We start from the raw sequence: 19,237 nt of genomic DNA, 5'->3' as shown, positions 1-19,237 counted from the left end.
AACCAAGTTTGCGAGCCTGGACACTCGATCCTGCTAGTTGCCTCTTACAAGGGTGGGTTGCTGAAGACAAGTTCTAGCCCAGATCTTTACTGGTTTAAAGGGCAAGTAAAGTCAGATTTTAATACTTCAGGAAAAAGCACAAATCACACAATAAAAAACCCAAAATCGTCCCCCAATTGAAAACCTCCAAGACTGGGAATCTCCCTACTGGAGATTAAAACGGGTTCTCAATGTTGGACGCTCTGTGCAATTTCAAGGCTCATGATGATCGGTCCGACGAACAGTCTGACTGTTTCTACCTCGGATTTTTGTGTCTTTTTTTCTGTCTGCTCATGCATTCGATTACCTTTCCACAACTTATGTCACCCTCGTAACAACACTTAAGATGCCTTCAGTTGTTTACTCAGGGGATTAATCCCTGACAGGCATGTATTGCGTAGAATAGGGAAGAAGGCAGCTGGTGTTTTATTACCCAACAGGATGTTAGAAATAAAACTCTTATTACTGATCTTTAATTATCTTACTTATTCACAATGTCAAGATCGAGGGTTGTTTCATTTCAAACATTCAACAATGTAGGCAATTTTGTTATTGTTGTAGGATGAACAGAAATAGTAGAACAGTATGTATGTATAACGGCTACAAATCACAAGATAGATAAACGCGGCAAACAGCCATTGAAACCAGTTGTCACCGCTGCACGGGAAGCTTTAGGCCACGCACCGAACATGTGATTTCAGCACTTTCACTTGGACAATGAAATACTCTCTACGAATATTATAAATGTCCGAGACCTGCATCACTTCGAGCTTTCCTCCCACATTAAGCTGACATGCCGCGATATAACTGGAATACTGTAAAAAGCGGCGTTAAACTCATCTCACTCACTCACTCTACCAATGTTATGAATTTTTGCCTCCCAGACATTGACTAAATTTATCTTGGAAAATTCATTCGTTTCACTTAACTTGCCCTTTAAGAGCCAAATAACTGGGTGGTTACAATGTGTGATCTGACTGACTTTGAGTGAGTGAGTGAGTGAGTTTGGTTTAACACCGCTTTTAACAGTATTCCAGTTATATAACGCCGTGTCAGCTTAATGTGGAAGGAAAGCCTGAAGTGATGCAGGTCTCAGACGTTTACCACTTCGGTGAAACCCACAAGCATGGGTATGGTGCTGACAAACCTAGAAACATAATCGGGGCGAACCGGGATTCGAACCCACAATCATAGGTTTCTGGCGTGCCCAAGGGACGCAACTCTGCACAGCGAATCGCGGCGCTTTAGACGACTGGGCCACCCGTGCCCCCTGACTGACTTTGATGTCCAACTGACCTGTGTGTGTAGCTTGTGTTGATGTGTGCATGCAGTATTCGTCTTTGCGTAGTGTAGTGAAGTGCTTGACAGATTTATCCCCCTCCTTGCTGCTGCTGCGGGCGCTGATCTGAACACTGTAGTGTCTCTCCTCATTCAGGCCAGTCAATATCAACTCTGTTATATTCTGAAACACACAACATTAGAACTACTTAGCATTGAAATCAAGACCTTTCAGAAAGTCTTATCAGCCTCTTTCTCAACTAAGGATGCTGGGTGAGTGTTTTGGTGCTCATACCGAAGACCAAGGTCTAGAATCCCCTCATGGTACAAAGTGTCAAGCCTCTTCTTGGTGTCCCCAGCCATATACATGCTGTAAATCTTAAAGGAGGGTAAAACCATTCGCTCACTCACTCACACACTTCCTGTCTCACTCACTCACTGACACTCACTCACTCACTCTCTATTCTCTGTTTCGTTTGTTGTTTAACACCGCACTCAGCAATATTCCAGCTATATGACGGCGGTCTGTAAATAAACAAGTCTGGACCAGGCAATCATGAACATCCATCCACGCAATTGGAATCGATGACATGCATCAACCAAGTCAGCGAGCCTGACCACCCGATCCTGTTAGTCGCCTCTTACGACAAGCATAGTTGCCTTTTACGGCAAGCATAGGCTGCTGAAGACCTATTCCACCCCGGATCTTCTCTCTCACTAGATCTGAAGAAAACATATAAGGGTTTCTTTGATTCACTATGAACAGATTCAGGGATTCAACATAACACATGATCTGGAAAACAAGAACACCAGAATCATGGGCTTCACACACTGTACCAACATATGGAATCACCCCAGACCTTTGGCATGACATGCAAATACTTCCGCCATTAGGCTACTCCACAGCCACCATTATTACATTGATAACATTGATTGATTATGACCTTAAAACAAAATTTCACAAAACCAGGCATACCCAAACCAGTTGAATCTTAAACATTTGTTAACATAATTTTCCATTCTTCAGTACTTTTTCAAGACTTTGAAGTTTGAACTATTGTTAATGCCACTGATGATTAAACAGCCTCCTTCAACAGGGGTTTATCTAGACTTGCTCAAAGGCCATTATTCCGCCCCAAGTCTGGGGCTGAGTTCCTGATACTTTGGTATGTTATATGATAAGAGGTAACTTGAGGATCAGTGACAAAAGGACTTAATTTTACATATCGCACAGGGGGAAATGTTAAATTACCTTGGAATTTAAGAAAGAATATTTTTTCAATGCAATATTTTAACAAAATAATGATTTTTTCCCCAATTTGCTTGCCTAGAATCCTAGATAAATCCCTGTTCAAGCAGGTGGAAGACGCACAGAGAGTGTGAAGAGCTGACTATGTTTGCTGACATGAAGACATTAGCTTACCCCTGAGATGATTCTTTCCTCTGGATTTTTGCTATATACAACTTGTCGTGATGTCGGGGGAACAACCTGACTCTTCCCCCACAACACTGTGTACCCCGTGGTGACCCCACTCCACACCGGCTGCTGCCACACAATCTCAACATCTACGCTGCAGCGGTAAACAAGGTGATGGATCTGGATGTCTGGCGGCCGGCCAGGCAGTATGGTAACTGAAATAAACAAACATCACACAATGTCTAGAAGATTGTTCATCCCAGGGCTCCAGAAATTAGGTACAGTAAACTACGGTTATAACGAACTAGAAGGGACCACAAATTTTAGTTCGTAATAACCGTAGTTCGTTATAGGCATATATACAGCATTTATACAACAAATGGCCGGGACTAAAAAATAAGTTTGTTATATCGGTCAGTTCATTATAAGCGTGTTCATTATAAACGTAGTTTACTGTATTTAGTTTCGGGTACAACATTCGCACAGGTGGTGAAGTCCTCTAAGGACATCCAATTCACTGTCACAGAGTGTTATTGTAACTCACTTACTCCAGCTCCAGCGTTATTCGCAGGACTATTCTAGCCTGCATGTAAAATGCCAAAATCAAGCTGAAAACGGTAGTCTACTTTAGGCTAAAAAAAAAAATAATCTTGGTTCTCAGGCACCACCCGCATCATCAGAAAGTCTGCTGCCCGTTTTGTTTTTATTTCCATTTAAAAAAATTTAAAAAATCCTTATATATTCCAGGCCCAACAGAAGTAAATTCTGTATTCCCAGGTTGATTGTACACAGCTTTATATTTGGTTACGCAACTGTTTATTTGGTTACATACTTGTTTGAACAACCCCCAAAAAAGAAGACACCGCCCGCCCACACTATATTTTCAAAAACCATTGCCTGAAAACCAATTCTTTCATTTTATTAAGCCTTATCTCTAACAAAATTCCACCCCCCCACCCCCAGTATTCAATGTTCTGTCCTTAGGCCTTAATGTTTTGTCCTTAGGCCTTAATGTTTTGTCCTTAGGCCTTAATGTTTTGTCCTTAGGCCTTAATGTTTTGTCCTTAGGCCTTAATGTTCTGTCCTTAGGCCTTAATGTTTTGTCCTTAATAAGTACTACCATATTCGCTGCACCCTGAGTGTTTAGAAAATTTATAAAGTTTAATTTTCTGTTGGAGCTTCTGCAATAGAGGACAAACTTGGCTCAAATATCGATGAAACCCAACATTTTTGTAATATAGTTGTTACATGTTGTTTCTGTAAAACCTGTGCAATATAAACACGAAAATATGGACTGTTATGTAAATAAACGAGCTCAGTGCCGGGTGCTTAAAAAGATTACTTACAGATTGATGTAGACATTTATCAGGGGTGTTTATTGGAAAGAAGTGCTCAATACAGTGATACTGTACCCCCAACATTGTGGGACCACCTCCGTGGTCTAGTGGTAGAGCGTCCGACGGAATGTCCCGGGTTTGATCCCGGCCGCGTCATACCAAAAGACGTAAAAAGATGGTACTTGTTGTTACCCTGTCTGGCGCTCGGCATTAAGGGGCTAAAACAAGGACTGGTCAGCTCGGAGTCAGTATACTGTGTCTGAGTGGGGTATTCATGTTAAACTGCGGCATGGTATCTCAGTGTGCTAGCACTATAAATCGGCATCAGTCCGATTGTACAAGCAGCGACACACAGACACACGTGCATGCACGTCGCTATATAAGTGCAATAATCTTGGACGCGACGTTAAATCCAATTTCACCTCACCTCACCCAACATTGTGATACTCTAGCATAAGCACCCTTATCTGAGATGCCACAACACTGTGTGATTAGAATGTACCTTTCCTGGGGCACTCCGGCCTGATCTTGCCCCTGACTTTGATATCTACACAGTGAGGGGTAGAGAAGCTGGCAACTGATGCAGCAAGCTCCTCCCCGAAAGCGTTGATGGGCCGGACTTGGACGGTGTAGTTGCAGCTGTAGTGAAGGTTGTACAGGTTGAACTCCTGATCCTGGAAACACACAGCATGACTGTACTGGGGTATCACCAGATTGAAAAATGGCCGCGACATAATGAATCTAATGTAGCTCTACATCTGAAATTAAGTAATACAGTCTAGGCTACGTCCGCACCAAATTTCATGCTTCTATCACTAACAGCCCAATTTTGATATAATATATTGAACACATCCACTGGATTATTTATAGTAGCATCTTTAAGTATTTTAGTTGATAGGTAAACAGCTCCTTGTCCCTCAAATATATTTTTTAGATCGTAATTTTTAACAAGTCTAAGGTATGAGGAGTGTAAATTTGCAATATGAGTCCTACTGTCCCCAAATATCAGTGAATGAAACATTATTATTTGTTGGATCACGAATCAACAGACCATTTCTCTTCTTGTTCTTCTGCTTCTTCTTATTATTACTTAATTATTTTAGCCAACACATCACAAATGGAATAAGAGGACAAAGTCATTGATTTCCCCCTGCGATGTTAAATACTTATCGTGAATATGCCAACCAGTTATAAAAATATATAGAAAATTTTGTTGCGAAGGAAACTCGAAAGATTAATTTTTCAAAAGTCTCAAACCATCAAAAGGCACCTATCTGTATGCCAATTTAGGTGAAGAAACATTGTATGGTTTTCAAGATCTACTCCGGATCTACTACCCATCAAGTCAAAGTCGTTGCCATGGAAACTCCAAAGCAAAATTCAAAAAAATCCCAAATTATCAAAAGGCACCAGTTTACCACTGGACCTTACTATGTGCTAAGTTCGGTGACGAAATCTTAATTTCCATAGAAAAGCCAACATTGTGCATGTGCATACAGTTCACAAATCAAAGGTACAGGAAAGTCTGGTACCTTTTCCCCAATTGGGTGGATCGATGCTCATGATATTAATCACTGAATTGTCTGGTCCAGACTCTATTAATCACAGACTGCCATCATATAGCTGGAATATTGCTGAGTGTGGCATTAAACAACAAACAAACCAACCCCTCTCCAGAGACTTCTGACTTAGGCTGAAAAAATCTGTGATCCAACAAATGAAAACCTAATGTCCATTCAGTGAGTGAGTGAGTGAGTATGGTTTTACGCCGCTTTTAGCAATATTCCAGCAATATCACGGCAGGGGACACCAGAAATGGGCTTCACACATTTTACCCATGTCAGGATTCGAACTCGGATCTTCGGCGTGACGAGCGAACGCTTTAACCACTAGGCCACCCGACCGCCCCTGTCCATGTCAGACATCAAGTACCAGGTACATACATGTGTGGTAGCACTCAACTCGGCAGGGCGGAACTTCCTCCTGTCTCCAACATGGTCACAGCTCACGGCCCGCCAAAACACTATGTACTTCTCCAGTCTCTCCTCTGAAAACCAAATACTCATTTACAGGCAGGGAAATGTTTAGTCTGTCTTACAGACCCTGATACAAATATATATCAAATACAGCCCATGCAAGTCTATAATGTTTGGCTAGTCTAGATCACTGCAGTATCTGAAAATAAAGAGAGTCACTGGGCTCCTTTTTATTATATTTTTATTAAGATAACTGAACAACTGTTTTTTTATGTACGATATGTTCATTTCAGAGACTAGATGTTAGTCTAGGAAATGTTAGCCCTATACTACGCTGTGTTGTGAGCATACAGTGTGAGTACCACCAAGTCATACCAATGGACTTATTCTAGTCTATACAATAGCTACGGGATAAATCACAAAGAACAACAAAGAACACAGTATAGTTTATTTCAGGATAAAACATTATTCTACCATGACATCATTTCTGGAGATTCGAACATGTCCTTGCAACTTGGTGATGTATATAAGACAATGTTATTTTTGAGTGTCTCGTGATTTATATCAAACAATTTGTCTAGTGAGTTTTTTCCCATAGATGTAACTGGGCAATTTGAAACTGAGCAACGCAGATAAACGCGATAGCCCGAATGATCGCATTCAAAAGCGGGAGAGATGTGACCTTTGGTATTTGGAGAAAACATACAGGTAATCGATGTGAGCATTGTGATAATATGCAGGAAATAGCCAACTTAACCCCCTGTTCATAAAATGGACTTGTCCGACACTACTGAGGTTGGATTCTGTTCAGGGAGTCATCATTATTTAAATACGGGTAAATATTTTTAAAGCTTGTACATTTTATCAACATCCTTAAAGAGGCTGTACATAATGTTGATACCTCATGTAAGAAATATTCGCCTCATGGTCGTTGTTTATCGTACAAGAAAAAACTGCAGGGGAATAAACAACTCGAGGATGCATCCCTCATGGTTTATTCTCCCTTCAGTGTTTTATTATACGATAAACAATTCCCACTCATGCTTTATTTCTTAATTATTAATACCAACACCATTCCCCTCAGTAGTATTGAGTGTTATTCTTTAGTGTGTAAGAAGCAATACTTTTTTACCTAATATTTTTTTTGTCTTCATTCAACACTGTTTCTCTTGATATATTGACTGGAAATGATTTTCTTGATTGTGAATGACAGTGCTGTATGTATTTTGAACTAATGTATACCATTAATACCCACATACCATTTTTTTATATAAAATTTTGGTTAATTAGGATAACCATATTTTTAGCAATAAAGCAATAGCAATAGCAATACTTTTTTACCTAATATTTTTTTTGTCTTCATTCAACACTGTTTCTCTTGATATATTGACTGGAAATGATTTTCTTGATTGTGAATGACAGTGCTGTATTTATTTTGAACTAATGTATACCATTAATACCCACATACCATTTTTTTATATAAAATTTTGGTTAATTAGGATAACCATATTTTTTCTATCAAAGATGTTAGATATTTGAGTTCTGATAGAGGGTTTGAAAGATGCATCTCCTGATGGTTGGTAAAGGTCAGCCCTGACTGAGATGCTCTTTGTGAAGATGAAGCTTCAGACCCACCTGTGACAGTCCTCCACTCGATCCTGGTCTTCAGGACACCGCTGTGGTAGAAACTCTGGTCCACTGTGATGTTGTATACAACAGAGTTGTCAGATATCCACGGCTTCTGTGTCACATGGTCTGCCAGAAGAGAACATTGCTTAGCAATTATGATATCACACACACATCAGTTTATTGTTACTACATAATAACTTGCAAGGAATGTGTCCCAAAGAAATATTTGTATTTTCTGTTTGTTAAGGAATCGACTGACCAGATCAGAAAATAAAAGATACTTGAATAATATGTTAATATTCCTGACTGCTCTATCCATAAATGATAAGACAATAATACATCTACCAGTTCAAAATCTAACAATAAGCAACTTTTGGGGGGGCAGTCGGGTAGCTTTGTGGTTAAAGCGTTCGCTCGTCACACCGAAGACCCGGGTTCGATTCCCAACATTGTGTGAAGCCCATCTCTGCTGCCCCCCGCCGTTATATTGCTGGAATATTGCTAAAAGTGGCGTAAAACCATACTCACTCACTCACTCAACTTGTTGGACAACACACCAAAGGTCATATGAAGTCAACATTGCAAGGGGAACAAAACCTTCTCCAACAGAAGTAAATAAAAATATAAACATCTTGCACTTTAAACAGAATTAACATTATTTTCCCCCACGAAACCAACCACCCCACACAACCTAATGATACATGAAAACAAACAGTAAGAGTAATGTAACTTCATTTCGACCTAACAAAGCAAAGTTATGAAATCTACTGACCACAACATGCTTGCGTTGGGGGAGAGTATGTGACGATGTACATGGAGGCCATTCTTCCCTTCTGTATCCTGTTGCGCCAGCGCACAGTGGCGTATACCTGCAACAGAGTGTAGATTGACAGAAAACAATGGGATGATGCGTCTTAAGGGTTCTCATGAAGCACTGTATCATGAGGCGAGGTGAGGTGAAATGGGGTTTAATGTCGCGTCCAAGATTATTGCACTTATATAGCCTTCTCAATCTCCAGGGGGGCACGGGTGGCCCAGTCGTCTCAGGCGCCGCGATTCGCTGTGCAGAGTTGCGTCCCTTGGGCACGCCAGAAACCTATGATTGTGGGTTCGAACCCCGGTTCGCCCGATTATGTTTCTAGGTTTGTCAGCACCATACCCGTGCTCGTGGGTTTCACCGAAGTGGTATACGTCTTAGACCTGCATCACTTCGGGCTTTCCTCCCACATTAAGCTGTCAGGCCGTGATATAACTGGAATACTGTTAAAAGCGGCGTTAAACCCAACTCACTCTCAATCTCCACTTACGTCTATTTTCAACTGCCATTTTTCTTTGAATAAAAACTTAAGTTACCATGCAGGCTAACTTTGAGAAGTTAGCATTTTGCAGAGTTTTCTCAAATTTGAGTAAGAACTCAGACTCAAGTCAGCTTCTGAACTTAAGTTTGTTTCGAGAAATTGGGGCCAGGTTACAGGTAGGAATTGTGAATCAAATCAGCATGAATCAGCCAAATCAAGTACATACCTATTGCTAATCACCCATGAGCGCCAATCATCTGTTGGCTTCCCTTGTTAGTTTCTACCCCTTGTTATTTCCACCTCTTGTTATTTTTTTAATTTGGTTGTCCTTACATGTACATATATATGCTCTCTGCCTCATGGCATTCATTCACCTGATGAAGGAGTATGCATATATAATATCCATATATTCTCTTCCTTATGTGTATCACTTCTAAATGCCTTTCAAAGTCGTCAGCACCATACCCGTGCTCGTGGGTTTCACTGAAGTGGTAAATGTCTGAGACCTGCATCACTTCAGGCTCTCCTCCCACATTAAGCTGACACACCGTGATATAACTGGAAATATTGTTAAAAGCAGCGTTAAACCCAACTCACTCACTCACCTTTCAAAGACAAGTACCTACCTGTACAAAGTATCTACTTCCTGGTTGGAGGTTTCTCAGCACAAACTTGTGTTTATTCTGCAAGAACATCATTGCACATTGATGAAACGCTGAAATCTTCATTAAAAAAAATACACATTATCTGTCATAGACGAAATGGATGATGAAAAGAATTTTAAAAATTCCACCAAAGTTACCTGTATTGCTAAACTCATATCAGGTGATATATTGTTTAATATAAACCTTCCACTCCTAAACAAATGTACAATATATGCATGCATTTTGTGAGTTCACATAATTATTGTCTGTTCCCAGTTTCGGGCATCTATTCCATACAATGTCTCAAGGTAGGACAGATGTACATAAGCATGATAGCATACTGAATTCAGAATGACAAACATTTCCACACTGTATTGCCATGACAACATAGGATGTCGGTTCTGTCTACTACTGTCAACAGCTTCATAGTTGCTAATTTCAATGGATGCTTGCTAATTTTACTTGCTACATGACCCATGAAGATCCGGGGTAGAATAGGTTTTCAGCAACCCATGCTTACCGTAAAAGGCGACTATGCTTGTCGTAAGAGGCGACTAAAGGGATCAGGTGGTCAGGCTCGCTGACTTGGTTAATGCATGTCATCGATCCCAATTGCGTGGATCGATGCTCATGTCAATCACTGGATTGTCTGGTCCAGACTCGATTATTTACAGAACGCCGTCATATAGCTGGAATAATGCTGAGTGCGGCGTAAAACAACAAACCAACCAACAACAAACTTGCTAAATATTGCACGAGGTCAAATCAGTCCAACTTACCGATTGTAACTTGTATTTTAACATATTAACTCTTTGATAATTAGCACTGTATTGGGGCAGTCCTTCACTACGCATCACCTGAGGGAAGAAAGAAATAGTGAATCAGCCCTTACCAATACATTTCTGAAACTTTAATTTTTGCAACATTAAAAAAAATATATAGCTGTGTTTCCTTGCAAATGTTGTGAATATTTTTTTGAGACTTTAGATCCAACCTCAAAGAACCCTGATAAATGTTTACTTTTTTTTGCCTGCTGCCTGTTAGCATATTGAACAAGTCAACTCCTGAAACATGACATTTTGGGCCCTGTGGCCAAATGACTTCAAGGCATTGTTGAAAGGTTTGTACCTTGTGACTTCAAGCAGAGTGAGCTAGCTGTACAGTGGTGAGGTCAACTTACAATATATCTGTCGACAGGAAGTCCATCCAGCTGACGGGGTGGCTGCCACATTATCTCGACATCTACCTTTCCATCGTGCACGGTGGAAGATCCTTCCTCAAAATTGGCTGGAGGGGAAGGCTTCATAAATTCTGTTAAATAATATTTGGCACATTCATTACACTAATCATTTCGCATGATCTAAAAATTCTTTTAGAATTTATTATCTTGTTATCTTACCTTCAGTATAAAAGAAACCTGACTATACATAGTGAAGAGAAACATTAAATGAAAGGGAGGTAACTCAGATAAGACTAACACAGAGTGGTTTCAGCTCAATGGTGTTTCAAACAAGGCATACCATAGTTCAAATCAAACACATTTAAAAAAAAAAAAATCTGACATTTAATATTTTAATATGTGACAGTAGACTATGACAGTCCATATTTTCACAACTTGGACATTTTCTAAATTATGCACATAGACGCACAGGAGAAAACTCATAGCATTGTAATGTAGATGCAGGCCACATATGAATGGTGGTTACGTTCTTGTCTTACCTTTGGTATGTTTGGAAACTGAAGTGAACCCCTTGGAGCCATGTATGTTGACTGCTGCTACTATGACATTCAGTGTACTGGCAGGGACGATTCCACGCAGCTTCAGGAACTTCCTGTCAGTCTGGATAAAAAGGGCAGGAGTGAGTGAGGGAGGTTTTTGTTTTTAGCGTTAATCCATATCCCAGCAAAACAAGTTTGAAACACAAACAAGAAAAGGACTCAACACATTGTGGGGAATTGAACTTGTATGTTTTAACCTCAAGGTTATGTGAATGCCAAACAAAGCATCTCATTTGTGTTTCTCGCATCAATCATAAGATTGCAAGATCGCTTTGGTTGAACAGAACAAAGTACAGAAGCTGTCTGCTCGGCATCGACCACAGAGACATGCTATAGAAGCTCAACATCCCTGACATCGTGCCGACTGGACTCACCACTTTGAAGTTGACTCCTTTGCCTGACAGAGTCCGCCACCGAACCACATAGACAAAGGGGCGAGCAGCATGTCGCATCCATTTGCCTCCGGGCAGATCCCAGCTGATCACAACTCCACCATCTTTCCGGGTTTCAAATGTGATGTTGCTTGGCTTCTTGGGCAAACCTGCAATATGTATTCACATAGTCACAACCTTGTTTAGAGGCATACTTTCTGACCAGGACTAAGAATGTTATGATGTCAATTATGAGTACTTCCTTTGACCTGAACAAAACATGCTTGTCCAATAATTCGTACTGTTTACGCCAGACTATGCTTCCTCAATTTCTGAAACACCTAATCATTGCATAATACTTCAGTAACAATAAATCAATGATGCCCTGAAACCTATCTAATTAATGAAAGAGGTACCAAACCTCGGCCTCGAAAATTGTATCAGACAGGAATAACAACCAACCCTCTGCAAGATGAGCGGAGGGATGAACCACTGAGATATCCTTATCCTTGGAAATATATTGTGGGGTGGATCCAGGATTAAAAAAAAGGGGAGCTTCCACAGGGTTTGGGGGAGGAGAAGACTAACATCTAGTCTGTGAAATGAACATATTTTCCAGAAAATACAGTTGTCAAGTTATAGTTATGAATTACAATAAAAAGGAGCCCAGAGACTTTCTTCATATTCAGATACTGCAGTAATCTAGACTTGCCAAACATTATAGACTTGCATGTGCTGTATTGGATATATTTGTTTCTGTATGACAGACTAGGGGAGGAGGGGTCCACCCGAAAAATCACAAGATATGTAAACCATTATTAATTTTAGTTAAACAACCAAGTCAATATGTTATCATGGTCGGTAACATTTTTGGGTGGTGGTGGGTGAGATTTTTTTTTTATGTTTAAAAAAGGGTGTGTGGCTTTCAATGCCCAGACCACCACCACCCCCTCCCGGATCCGCAACTGATATTCCATGCATTGCTTCACACTAGGCCACCATCTTTCAACGGCAAACAGCACGATAACACTGACCTCGATCATTTCTGGGTCCCTGACAGGTGAAGCCGCATCCATTGTCACAGCACTTGTTGCTGCCAGCACAGTCGGCGTCGTGGGTGCACTCCGGTACACATGCTGCCTTGAAGCCTGACATGGTCTTCTTGCTGGGGCATGTCCCCACCTTGGACTGGGCTGCCCTGGCCAGGAACCTACAGCTCCTCCTGCAGCTGGCATAGTTGGGGTACTTCTCCTGAAACACCACATTCCAGCTCTTACGAAAATCATTTATCCAGAGTTTTACAGTTTATTAAATAAAATGGCATGCTTATATTTCAGAACATCAAGTGAAGGAGTGCTTTGTCAGAAAATTACAAGAGCATGGTTCAATTAAAACCTTTGTTGTGTGACTGTCAACTCACATTTTATGATGCTCATTAATATATCATTTATGCTATATTACATAGAGACATTATGTTTAAGTTTGCCTCAGGTCACTAATGAGAATATCTAGTTTTGACTGGAAATATACCCCAGATCATGAAGGTGAGATGAGGTGAAATGGGGTTTAAGGTCGCGTACAATATTATTGCACTTATAAAGCGACGTGCAGGTGTGTGTGCCTGCTTGTACTCGTCCGGACTGATGCCGATTTTATACTGCTAGCCCACTGAGATACCATGCCACAGTTTAACATGAATACCCCACTCAGACATAGTATACTGACTCCGGGCTGACCAGTCCTTGTTTTAGCCCTTTAATGCCGAGCGCCAAATAGGGTAACAACAAGTGCCATCTTTTAACGTCTTTTGGTATGACGCGGCTGGGGATCGAACCCTGGACCTTCCGCTCTACCACTAGAACACAGAGGCGGTCAGATCATGAAGGATAGCCCCCCTTTAAAGCTGGTATACACAAATTCCATTACTGTAGTGAAAACATTGATCTAACTTGAGTGTGATACCTCTATTTGTAGTAGACAGAAACATATTGAACTTATCCATATTTAGGTTACGATAATATTACATTGTTTTTCAGGGTAGCTTTAAGAGATTACGTAATTTCAAAACACATGTTTCATCACATAACATCCAAACTTCTTAAAATTGTGTATCAATAGAAATACTTCTACGAGAGTCAAGGAGAAAAAACAGCCAAAAAAATCAAAACGACATAAAGGCCAAATGTGAACAGAGCTTGTAAATCATGGAAAAGAGGAATGCTACAAAATGTGCAAGGTTGCACAATATAGTGCTGGTTGTGGTTTTAAGAATAACTCAACATGCAATCTGCCGAAAAGGAACAAATGATGTGTCTGTTCCACACACTACTTAATTGCTATGATGACTTATACCCATCAATCACTGACCAGTAGAAGGTTCAACATAAACAAGAGCACAAGGTTGAAACTGAAACTCTAAAGAAGGAAAGCTGTGGGTGGAATACTTACTCCAATACTTACATCACAGTCATGTCTACAGCTCTCATTGGAGGTGTAATTGTTGCCAGGTGATCGATCACATACAAACAGACACTGAAACATACACAACAACACTACATAAGACACCAGTTACAACAACAATGTTGCCTTCTGCATCATGAGTGAGTGAGTGAGTTTGGTTTTACGCCGCTTTTAGCAATATTCCAGCAATATCACAGCGGGGGACACCAGAAATGGGCTTCACACATTGTACCCATGTCGGGAATCAAACCCGGGTCTTCGGCGTGATGAGCGAACACTTTAACCACTAGGCTACCCGACCGCCCCTCTGAAGTTCCTACCAACATGATAACATGGAAATAAGGAGAAAGCAGGCTGAAACTTTCAATAAATGATGAAAACTATATTTGTTAAATTCAAACACTGCACTAAGTTCAATTTCATTTTCAATATAGTTTGCTCAAATTGCTTTAAGATTACCAAATAATGATACTGTAGTTTTTTCTAAGATTATAAAAAAACATACAGCTAAAGGAGATGGAATGAAGACAAATTACATATAGGTACACGCAGTCACATCTTCTCGAGGCAAGGGAGTTAACTGACTGTAAAAGTCCAGTTTCCACCCTTGCCGAATTAGGATGGAATTCTAGAGTTACATTTAGGCTGGACTAACGAGTCTATACATATTTCAATCAAAATCGAGCAACGAGGTAGACATCTGGTTAAAAAGCAACATTGATTTCAAGGTGCAGATTTCGATTGACTGCAGGATTTGCAAAGCATGTGTATCGTTAACTGGGCGTTAACAGATATTTTACAAATCTTTTCATGTTCTTAATCAAGGTGCTCAAATCATTTGATGCACTTCACAAAGGTAAGACCCAATTATTACAACATAGATCTTGATTATCGATGATGGAGACTCCGTATGTGGATACCAGATCCTAGTCATGTTTCAACACATGCACTATTTCCCTTGCCATGGGCAGAGATACGCCAAGGTCCACTGTCAAGTCAAGTCAAAGAAGTTTATTGTACAAAAGGCCACCGGCCCATATACAAGAAGGAGTTACGCATGTAGATACAATTATATATGTTACACATTGGGATATACACGTTGTTTGATTAATTCATTTCTTTTGGCTAATGCAAGCTTAATATAAAGAGAAAGATTTAATATATTTGATTCGTCCTTTGTCGTCAGCATAACTACAAAGGCGTTTATCGGTGACATTGCTATTAAATAATCTTTTATATATTTCTTTCGGAGATCATTGTAAAATGGACAGACAAACACAAAATTAATTTCATTTTCTATCTCTAGATTACACAATGGACAAATTCTTTTCATTTTTTCAATGGACAGTTTTCTTCCTTCATTTACAAATAGGTCTAGCAAACCAAGTCGATATCTAATTAACTGTTTTCTTAAGTTTTCCGTAGTGAGTACTGATAAATATATTTCTGGTTGAAGTAAAGTCTTGAAAGTTTTGTAATATTCATAACGTGAACTATGCTCTAAAGTGGAGTGACATTCTTGGTAGAACATATTAATATTAATGTGTACAAATAAACCCTTGGTCCTTCTCTCCATGACTACAGAAATCTGGGGGTATACAGTTTTCACCAATATGAATCACTGTCATTAAAATTCCACAAATAGAAAAGACATGTGGTGTGCCATGAGTGATTCAATTTATCATTCCTACAAGGATAGACACTATGAGCTAGTCAACTGCTCATTTGAGACTACAGTGATCCCTCGCTACAACGCTACCTTTGGGGTCAAAATTATTGATGAGCGTTATAGATGATCAGCGGTTTAACGAAGGTCGAGTCGTAGGTGGTAGATGACGAACAAAACAGTGCATGCTCTGCTTACCTAACACGATCTATGTTGCACGTTTCAGAGTTTAAAAAAAAGATTAAAATAGAAGTTGTTTATGATTCATAGTGTAAAAAAAGATTTATCGAGTATTAATATGGTCTTTCAAAGAAACACATCGTATTCCTTCAGCGAATTCAGGGGAATAAACAGGTATAACAATCTTGGTCAATAAAAGTATGAAATTTGATATAAAACATCACTAGACATAATGATTTACCATTTAAAATGTATTTCCTGCTCTCCAAGGCATTGTTTTATATGCAGAGATTAAGATTAAGATGTAGTAATTAATGTATCTGTATTTGGGGAGAAAACTAGTTGGCTCACGACTAACCAACTAGCGATGGGGTCTATGGGGTCATCAATGTAAACACTACAGGATACCCACAATCCTGCATCCTTGGTGCATCGCTGAAAGGGAGGTATTCTATCACATGCACTTGAGTACATTTGCAAACATAAAAACTTCTCAGCAAGGGACTTCACAACATTTTTTCGGGCGGTGTTCTTGCTTGATAACAATGGTATTCCAAGTGATCATGTTTAATCTACAGATACAGCAAGCTATAATGTTCTGACTGTTTGAAAAAAATCTAAATATTCAAGGTTTCGGGTGGTGTTCTTGCTTGATAACAATGGTATTCCAAGTGATCATGTTTAATCTACAGATACAGCAAGCTATCATGTTCTGACTATTTGAAAAAAATCTTAATATTCAAGGACAACTGTTTTATCAAATACCTGTAGCATTGCACGTAAGAAATGTAGCAATGGGTCCGAGAGACAGGCACTCAAATCATGGGGTTTGGGAATTTATTGAGCGCATATTATACTACTGACCAATATCTGTTAATGACAGTTTAAAACAATTATTGTAAATTTTACTTTCATATGGTCTTGAAATAAGCACAATTTAGGCATAATATTACTCTCTTGTTTACTATATTAACTATGTTGCATTACAGGTTTGAATTATGTGTTTGAGTAATTCGGGAAATTTATTCTCAGTTTGAATTATTTTTATATTTGTATTAACAACATAGTTTTGATTTATTGTGAATGTAGTTGATTTCTTCTGTATTTTTGGTCCAAAATGGCAGGCACATACAAAGCTTTTTATGCTATTATATTGACAACCTTTTAACATTAGTCAAAATAATTTATCTTAAAGTACTGAACAGTTCACGATTTAAAAAATCTTCAAATTCTTTCATGGGTTAATACTCTCCTAATGATCCCAAATATTGCTGGCTATGTGGATTGATTGAGCTCAGTGACAGGTCAAAGCTGTTCAGGAAAGACTTAAATGACACAACATTGGATTTAATACACGGTTTGTGAGAGTGATTAACATTACTTATATTTTTGAACCCCTGAAGAAAAGTTTAGACAAACTTACTACCAGAAAAGGGACCTAATAGCCATTACATTAATAGATATACATTAATTTGACCTGACATGCTACCATTTGCTCTTGAAGAACAATTTTGAACAATCTTGATCAGTCTCATATGCTAAGGTCTTTAGTACTCAATGACCCTGGAGGGGCAGTCGGGTAGCCTAGTGGTTAAAGCGTTTGCTCGTCATGCCGAAGACCCGTGTTCGATTCCCGACATGGGTACAATGTGTGAAGCCCATTTCTGGTGTCCCCCGCCGTGATATTGCTGGAATATTGCTAAAAGCGGCTTAAAACCTAACTCACTCACTCACTCAATGCCCCTGGACCAAGTTGGCGTGTCAGCCCCTGGACTCCTACCCCAAGCAGGTGCTAAAGTACATCCTAAGTCATAAATGTTAAGTATCTTTATTTACACCCACAATTTATTGTTATTTTGTCTGAGCTGTTCTTTGTTTCAGAAGAGAAAAACCTGACTCATCTACTAACGACCATCCATAAATCTATTCCAGCTTCTATCACGACTGGGGTGAATCATCTGAGAAAATATGCATAAATCTCCAGGCCAAGATCCTGGCTCCTGTACAGTTTCAAATATAGGCCCATTGTAGAAAAACTTGGATGAGACAGGTATGCCATAATACACCTAACATACAAGACTGACATAACATGTGATACATATTGTCATATTTGAGTCAAGATATGATACATATTGCAACACTGATTTTGCCTGCTGACAAGAGGTCATTGCTATCAACAAGTTTGTTAAAGTCCTACAACTGGTAAATTTTTGCTTGTTCTAATTCAATTGTCCGATCAGATTTAGCATACATTTTCATGACAGGCGGAAAGCAAACATTAGTCTTAGCAGTTATCGGGCCGGTTATTGCAAAACATGAAAAACATCCTTTTAGAAAAGTGATAGTAAACTAAAACCAGGACTGATACATGAGTTTCCCAATCTCATTAAAATCAGATCTTAGTCCTCGATATCGCTAAACAAAGATCTGAGGACATCCCATTATGGGTCACGTCAGAACGACCTTTCATCCAACCAATCAGGGCGTTGCTCACCAGATCATGAAAGTGACAGTCGGAATGTGTTTTCTCATCATGCAACCATGGGGTATTCCGAACAACAGTTACGGGTTTTATGATTATATCCATACAATCTAGGCCATCTATAAGCCATTCCAGAATGTTCTTCTTATCAGTTTTAATTTTTTTAATCGAGAATACGTCAAAATATGTTTGGAAGTGTAGCCGCCAGTTTGAAACTAGTGTCGCAAAGCTCGAGAAAGCTGCCTTCTGATTGGCTAATGTCGATTTCTTGTCAGTCATTTCATTGGTCGGTAAAAAAATTCGCGAAAGGTCGTTGACTTGACCCGTAATGGGATGTCCTCAGATCTTTGTTTAGTGGTAGCGAAAACTGAGATCTGATTTTAATGAGATTGTAGGCATGCCATGTATGATATCTTCAGGCATTGATTGGTAATGCAACGATACATCATTAATAAACACCAAGAAACTTAAGCATTAGTTTCTTGTAGGCTTACCAGGTATTGTGAATCCACTGCAAACAGGAATGTTACTGACAGATTGTCAGGCTTAGTAAGTTTGATTCAATTCAAATGAACACCAGTTTCAGTGTTTGTATGCTATACAAAAGTTATGATGTATCACATTATGTACTAGGGCTGGGACGGGTAATTCGGGTACTTCAGGTACTTCGGTCGGGTGGAT

General features: G+C 39.5%; 1 protein-coding gene across 2 annotated transcripts in view; it reads right to left on the bottom strand.

The window, feature by feature from the left end:
* LOC139447299 (anosmin-1-like) overlaps positions 1–19,237 on the bottom strand; it is an 80,020-nt gene that overhangs the window by 8,130 nt on the left and 52,653 nt on the right. The window contains exons 3-15 of one of the 2 annotated variants that reach the window (XM_071228595.1): positions 14,217–14,300; positions 12,803–13,019; positions 11,772–11,938; positions 11,338–11,458; positions 10,799–10,929; positions 10,398–10,475; positions 9,601–9,657; positions 8,449–8,545; positions 7,683–7,802; positions 6,015–6,118; positions 4,574–4,745; positions 2,741–2,949; positions 1,336–1,501 (exon numbers count right to left, since the gene is read on the bottom strand). In XM_071228595.1, the coding sequence (XP_071084696.1) occupies positions 1,336–1,501; positions 2,741–2,949; positions 4,574–4,745; positions 6,015–6,118; positions 7,683–7,802; positions 8,449–8,545; positions 9,601–9,657; positions 10,398–10,475; positions 10,799–10,929; positions 11,338–11,458; positions 11,772–11,938; positions 12,803–13,019; positions 14,217–14,300 (1,723 nt within the window). The remainder of the gene's footprint in view (positions 1–1,335; positions 1,502–2,740; positions 2,950–4,573; positions 4,746–6,014; positions 6,119–7,682; positions 7,803–8,448; positions 8,546–9,600; positions 9,658–10,397; positions 10,476–10,798; positions 10,930–11,337; positions 11,459–11,771; positions 11,939–12,802; positions 13,020–14,216; positions 14,301–19,237) is intronic. The other variant, XM_071228596.1, reaches the window with a different exon arrangement.

Source organism: Haliotis cracherodii, unplaced genomic scaffold (genome assembly GCF_022045235.1).
Source record: "Haliotis cracherodii isolate W230 unplaced genomic scaffold, xgHalCrac1.p SCAF_7, whole genome shotgun sequence".
NCBI classification, from domain to species: Eukaryota; Metazoa; Mollusca; class Gastropoda; order Lepetellida; family Haliotidae; genus Haliotis; species Haliotis cracherodii.
The sequence above is the reverse complement of the archived record's forward strand: the minus strand, read 5'-3'. Positions and strand labels throughout refer to the sequence as shown.